Source organism: Teleopsis dalmanni, chromosome 2 (assembly GCF_002237135.1).
Source record: "Teleopsis dalmanni isolate 2A chromosome 2, ASM223713v2, whole genome shotgun sequence".
Lineage (NCBI taxonomy): Eukaryota > Metazoa > Arthropoda > Insecta > Diptera > Diopsidae > Teleopsis > Teleopsis dalmanni.
Genome location: NC_051847.1, coordinates 181,922,343 through 181,929,758, shown reverse-complemented (window position 1 = coordinate 181,929,758; position 7,416 = coordinate 181,922,343). Strand labels below are relative to the sequence as shown.

At 27.3% G+C, this 7,416-nt stretch overlaps 1 protein-coding gene across 1 annotated transcript; it reads left to right on the top strand.

The window, feature by feature from the left end:
• Positions 1–3,845: 3,845 nt before the first annotated feature.
• On the top strand, positions 3,846–5,681 carry LOC119681317 (BTB/POZ domain-containing protein KCTD12-like). Its single transcript, XM_038094475.1, has one exon. The coding sequence runs from the start codon at positions 4,299–4,301 to the stop codon at positions 4,980–4,982; it is 684 nt and encodes a 227-aa protein (XP_037950403.1). The 5' UTR covers positions 3,846–4,298; the 3' UTR covers positions 4,983–5,681.
• The last annotated feature ends 1,735 nt before the right edge of the window (positions 5,682–7,416 follow it).

The following is a 7,416-nucleotide window of genomic DNA, read 5'->3' as shown; positions in this document are numbered from 1 at the left end:
CCATATGGGATAGGCATACAGGAGTAGACGCGGGTGAGCAATTTATTGTAATTATAATTAACTAATTAATTAATTATTTTTACAGTTAGTGGTGTTTTGAATGGCATAATTTACATGAGGGATAAAGTTATGCCAACAGCTTGTCTACAAGCAGAATGCAGGTGTTATCCTACTCTAGATAAATGTGCGAGACATGGTAACGTCTAGACTGATCTAGAGTGACCTTTAACTTACAAGATTGTTCAGTGGTAGAGTGCTGGCCTGCACCGAATTACGGTATGTATATATATAATGTTACCAATTAGTTTGTTAATAAAAATTTAAACTTTAAATTCAATAATTAAATGTAAGCAATAAATTCAAAAAAGTGAGTAATTAATTTGAAACCAGTTTTTGTGCATATTCCATAAATTGTAAATTATCAGTAATTAAAGAGCATTGATTTATGATTATTTTTTTATTTTTGCCCCTATATTACAATATTATTGTGTTGCATTTTACATAATACGTGTAAATATTTACTAAACGACACAAACACTTAAGGTACACAACTTTTGACCATTGAACTACAAAATAATTAATTAAAACATTTCCTTCCCACGCATTAAATAAAAAAATGTTAATTTAAAAGTCAATGCTACCCACAGGCTTTCCCACATTTACAAAAACAAACATATTTTTAGATCAAGTCTTACGCACAACAATATATATATATATTTTCTCAACAAGCTGTCGACTAAAACTGACCACATACAGGTGAGTATTATTCCCATTCACTGACACATATACTAATGGAAGGGAGGCGAATGTGTGGTAGTATGTCATTTTAAGAATACTGGGGCAACAGTTGAGCCCATTGTTATTCAGTGCAACAACTACTACAATTACAACAGCAGTTACATCAACAACAATAACACGAAATCTGTTTATGTACGTTTTGCCTCCACACCTCTGCATGCTGGAGTCTGTCGTTGTGTGACATTGAAATCGAGGTTTGTTGATGATGCTAAAGGGTAACTGACAATGTAAATATTAGGCAGTGTTACCAATGCACAAGTCAGAAATATTATGAAAAATATATTATGTCTGACGAGAAAAGTAATAAGAAATATACAGTCTCCTTTTTAAAGCAAACAAAAAATATTAAAACAAAAATGAAAAAACAATGAGTTGACCAATTTAATTACATAAAAACATTTTATTAAAATTTTGTGTATATAAAACAATATTTATTTGATTGTGATAGAAAAACTTTTACTATTTAATTTAATTAATTTATTTATTATTTGTTTCATTACAAAATTATTTTACAACTAATACAAAATTTTATACGAATGCACTGTTTATAAGGAAGAAAAACTTTTTCTCTCTCCGCTAAGAATTTATTAGAGACTATTTATTATCCATCAACAATTATTTTAGAGTTAATAATATTAACACCTATTTTTATCTTTAAAGTTATGAAACTATGATTATTATTATTTATTTGAATTAATTAATGCAATATATTATGAATAAATACAAAAGTAAAATAAATATTTTTATAAATTGTTAATATAAGAAATTTAAGAGATTATAGTTAAAAAGTTATATCTTATTATTTATTTTATTTTATTTAAATATGATTTACATGATAAGTTCCTTATTTTCATATATTTCACGAAATTTTTATACATGGACTATTAAATCATCAAAAATCAATTATGTGGTTTATTCGGCTATATCCGAAACAGTTATTTGGTGAGCCCCAAAAAATTACCTAATTAAAAATAAATTAAGGTATCACATTTAAAAAAAATATATATAAAGAACTTACTTTTCAATGAAAAACAAAATAAATTGTAATATTTTATTAAAATTAATATCAAAATTATTCAATAGCTACACAAATTTTCTTTTCTAATAATCTATTAAAAAAATGTTTCGACATTATAATGTATTAAATATTATGTTAATTAACAAAATCTTAGTAAGCTATGTAAATTCCTTGTTTTATTAAAACATATAAATATCTTTACTGATTAGTTGGTAGATTTTAGAAACGACAGAGCTTCCATTTTTTGTTCGAGTAGAACAGAAGGGCCTATATGTTTATATGAACCAACTAAGAAAACATTTTTGAAACCAAACTACGCTGTCGGTACAGAGTCATGGTTTTTAACCACGATTACCTGCCATTAAGGCTCGGTATTCTTAATATACTTATAAGTATAATGTGATAATAAACCCCCGATTGGAATTCCAAGAAAATCCACCTATAGCAATTGAAACTATACGTTTAATTATAGTTTTTTTCATGGGTAAGAAGCAAGTCTCATCTCACACCTCTGCTGTTCTTTAGAGCATAGTATCCGATTGTAAAATGCAACTCCACATCAAATGAAAGTAATGAATATATAAAAATAATACCCGCGTAACTTTCAGTTATAACCATAGCCACCACGATACAAGGAGACAGACAGAAAATTAAATATTTTTTTTAACTAATTTTAAAAAGTCGTGTATTTTTGAATATAAATCAATATCGCCATGCGAAACTATATAATTTTTATATATTTAAATTTATTTCTATGTATAATAATACTTTTTGAATACGATTTTTTTTCGTTCTCAATAGTTTATTTCGGAACATAAATCGAACGATTAATTTGTAAGGTTAATATTAAAGCTTGCTAAATATATATATACTGATATTATTATTTATTATTTTAATTTTTATTTAATTGTTATAATTATTTTTAATTCAAATTTTATATAGATTACAATATTATTTTTTAAATTAAATTTTTTTTTTGTTCTCCATAGTTTGTTACCAAATATATTCGAAGGACTCACTTCTAAGGTCAATATTAAGGCTAAAAATATGTAGAAATATAATTACAATTTTTTTTTTATTTACTGTTTATAATTATTTTATAATTAAAATTATTGTTGTTTATAATAATATATTTTGAAGACATTTTTTTTTGTGTTCTCAATAGTTTATTACGGAGTATAGATCGAAATATTCATCTGTAAGGTTAGTATTGAAGCTTACTAATTATTATTTACTATTTTTTTTTTATTTACTGGTTATAATAATAATAGTAATGTTAATAGTAATAATAGTATAATAAAGTAATATTTTTTCTGTTCTCCATAGTTTATTATTGAATATAAATCGAAGAATATATTTCTAAAGCCAATATTGAGGCTAAATATATGTGCTGATATATCATTAGTTCTGTTTTTAATTCATTGCTTTTAATTATTTTATAATTAAATTTAGTACTGTATATAATAATACTTTTTGAACTCAATTTTTTTTTTGTGTTCTCTATAGCTTATTAAAGCATTAATTTTGTTGTGTATAAATAATATGTGTTATATATATAAATATATTGTAATTATATTGAAAATTAGAGCGAATTGGGATTAAATTATAACAAATGCTACTCATACGCCATGAACAACCGAAAAATATGCACTTTTGTTATCATCATTCACTGTCATCATCATCATCATATTATATCTAACCCATTGCATAGCCTTATGGCCTTAATTTAAAACCAGCAAAGCAAACAAATTTACACAGATTCAGATGTTTTTCATATTATCACACACTTGACCACTTGTTAACAGAAGAGAGCGCATTCGTAAACAAAGAACTCGTATTTCAAAACAATATTCCATACTCTACAACTCACTCTCAACATGCCGTACAGTACGTTTGCGCTCTCAGCAAAGGAAACTTTACTCAAAATATTGAACTTTTTTGTACTATACATTTTCTTGAATTGTGAGTTGTGAATTGTGAATTGTGTGTGGAAAATTCGCAACAAACGCGCCAAAGAAAAATCAGTTCAACAACAGCATTCAATGCCTAAAGACGCGAAAATCGGAAAAACTGAAAAAATAAAATCAATGATAAGTAAATAAAATACTTAAAGTATAACAAAAACAAAAGTGTGGAGTCAGTACACAGAAAAGTGTAACAAACCGTAGAAAGTGTGCCAAATTGAAGTTGTACGCACACAAAATTAATTCCTTAGTGTAGATACAACAAAAATTTTTAGTAACTTTAAATTGTTTGGTTGTTTGGATATGTGCCATATGTGTATCGCTTGAGTAAGCCAAAGACTAGTGTAGTATATTGTTGTGCACGTGAGGCAGCAAGTGATAAGAAAACAATAAGAAAACAAAGTTTTGATAACAATTTTAATTGGTAGTGGAGCGCGTCTACACACACATACTTGAGGCAAAGGCAAGCACAAAGGCGCACAAAGGCACACAAGTTAAAATACAAAAAAGCACGCACAATGAGTGAAATTGTGGAATTAAATGTCGGTGGGGTACACTACACCACCACATTCGAGACGCTGTTGCAGGAGAAGTCATCATTGTTGCATGAATTATTTAGCAGTAAGAACGGTTTAGTCAAGGACAGTAAAGGACGCTACTTTCTCGATCGTGATGGTGTGCTGTTTCGTTATATACTGGATTTTTTGCGTGACAAGCAGCTCAACTTGCCTGAAGGTTTTCGTGAAAAACAACGTTTACAAAAGGAGGCCGAGTATTACAAATTGAGTGGCATCTTGGACTGCATACGCGGCGAACGTGAATCACGTCCACCGGGCTGCATTACGATTGGTTATCGGGGCAGCTTTCAATTTGGCAAGGATGGTCTGGCCGATGTTAAGTTTCGTAAATTGTCACGTATTCTTGTGTGTGGACGTGTGGCGCAATGTCGTGAAGTGTTTGGCGATACACTAAACGAATCACGTGACCCAGATCATGGCGGTCCCGATCGTTACACGTCACGTTTCTTTCTCAAACACTGTTTTATTGAGCAAGCCTTTGATATGTTGCACGAGCAAGGCTTTCGATTGGCTGGTAGCTGTGGTTCAGGAACTGCTGGCTCTGCGGCCGAACCTAAACCTGGCGTAGATGCAGAAGAAAACCGATGGAATCACTATAATGAATTTGTCTTTATACGAGACTAAACAGCAATGGCAGTTTAAATTCGTGGGTACCAGTTTTTATGTATTTAAGTAGTTGAAGAAGTGCTGATATTGATAATACTGATGATATTGAAGATACTTTAATGTTAATTTTTAGTAAATATATTTTAGCAAAAATGACTACTACTAACAGCAAACAATAATGCACACAATACTTTAAAGCATTGTTGCGCTTGCTATTAGTAGCGTGTTATATAGAAAACGTATGTCCGCTGATAAGAAGTAACACAAACCATTGACCGTCGCTATACAAAACCTATAAACCTATAAAAAGAACTATAAAAAAAATATTTATCAACTGTTGTGTGTATGGCACCAAAATCAGTGCAGATATATTTTTATTTTTATAATTTTAATATTTTTATGAGCATAAACAGCAATTGCCATATAATTTGTTTTACGCCATAACTCCCCTTTTCCTCTGTTTGAACTCAAACATTCGCACATACATACATTACTTGAGATACTTCTCTGTGGTGTGTGAGTGCAATTATACGTAGCCACTGTTGCTATGCCCAAGCAAAAATTTTTGTTCATTTTTTACAAGGATGTCGGGATTGTATAGGGATGCTCAGTGTTTGATTTATGACTAAAGTAATTGCCATGGACTTTTTATCACTGATAAATGTAGCAAAAAATGAACAACTAAAATATATATAAAAATGTATGTATTTTAAAATATAAAAATAGAAGCCAAGCTAACTAGTAAAAAATCTTTATATATATGTAAATTAAATGAAAACTGTTATAGAAATCGTAAACATTTTATTTCATTATTAGTTAAATGTTATGATTTTATTGTCTGTTGATTGTTTACTGCTCGTTACAATATTGTAGTAAAAAATTTTACTAAACAAGTGTTTGATTTGGGTACAATATTGGCATTTATAACATAAAACACAATATTAGAGCACAATATTGTTTTTTTCATATTTAATTGGCGAATATTTAAGATGAAGAAATAAATTAATTGAACTATTTGAATAATGAAATAATAACAAAAATAATTTTGTTCTATAACAAAATATAATAATTTTTTATTTTATTATTTTTATTTTTAAAACAGGTTAATTCGTTATTATTTGTTATTCGAACAACTTTTATATTATTCCTATAAATTATATATTATTTATACCAATATTTCGGCTACATTCTATAATCTACAGTATATTAATATTATAACAGTATCTGCAGTATACTGCTATAATATTTTTCTAATATAACAATAATTCAATACAACTGACAAAGAAATTAAATGTTTGCTATATTATATATACCAATATTTCTGCTATATTCTATAATCTACAGAATATTAATATTATACCAGTATCTGCAGGATACTGTTATAATATTTTTCTAATATAACAATAATTCAATGCAACTGACAAAGAAATTAAATTTTTGCTATATTATAAAAATTTTCTGTCAGTATCCTGGAGACATAGTTGAAATATTGATAAAAATAAAATATAATTTTAAAAAATATTATATCAGTACCCCGTACATAACTATAGACTATAGTCAAAATATTAAGGAAACCAAATTTAATTTTTCAAAATTACATGAAATTAATTTTTATTTTCCTCAATATTTTAACTATATGTTATAGTTATTTTTAGGTTATTAGTATATTATTTTTCTAATATAGCAATAATTCAATATAAACGACAAAGAAATTAAATTATTGCTATATTATAAAAATTTTATATCAGTATCCTGCGGATGATTATAGATTATAAACGAAATTTTGTTGAAAATAAAATATGATATATAAAAAGTACCCTGAAAATGACTATAGACACTAGTCTAGATATTGGTAAAAATAAAATATAATTTTTAAAAATAATTTAAAAACTTGTGTATTATTTCAACAGTTCAAATATTAGTTTGCAAACTTTTGGTCATTAAAATAAAAAGTGCATTTTTTTTTGTATATTAAATATTTTAAGCAATTCGAGGGTATGCACACACCGACATATTAAACTCACTTAAATTTATTTAATGTTATTTAATGTGTTCTAAGTAAACACGGTGTTCACACCAACTAAATGAATTTAAAAATCAGTTGGTGTGTTACATTTTTTCTCTCTGTATACGTTTTGGTTAGAAAATCTGAAATGCTAACAACTAGAATGGAAGTTTAAAATGCCAGCACAGAGTTTGTTTATGGAAAATGTCAAAAATAGTTGCTCATTATGTACTGAAAGAAAAATCTTATACACAATGCATCTAAAACTAATTTAAAAACTAAACTACTTGCATTGCATTTTTAATAAAACCAATAACACTGTATTAAACACGGTCTAGAACTAGTTTAGTTTAACAAAATATATAAAACTAGTTTAATGACATGAAACTAAATGCGTTCAAATTTAATTATTAAAACTTTATTACAAGACATTAAACTAATTTTTTA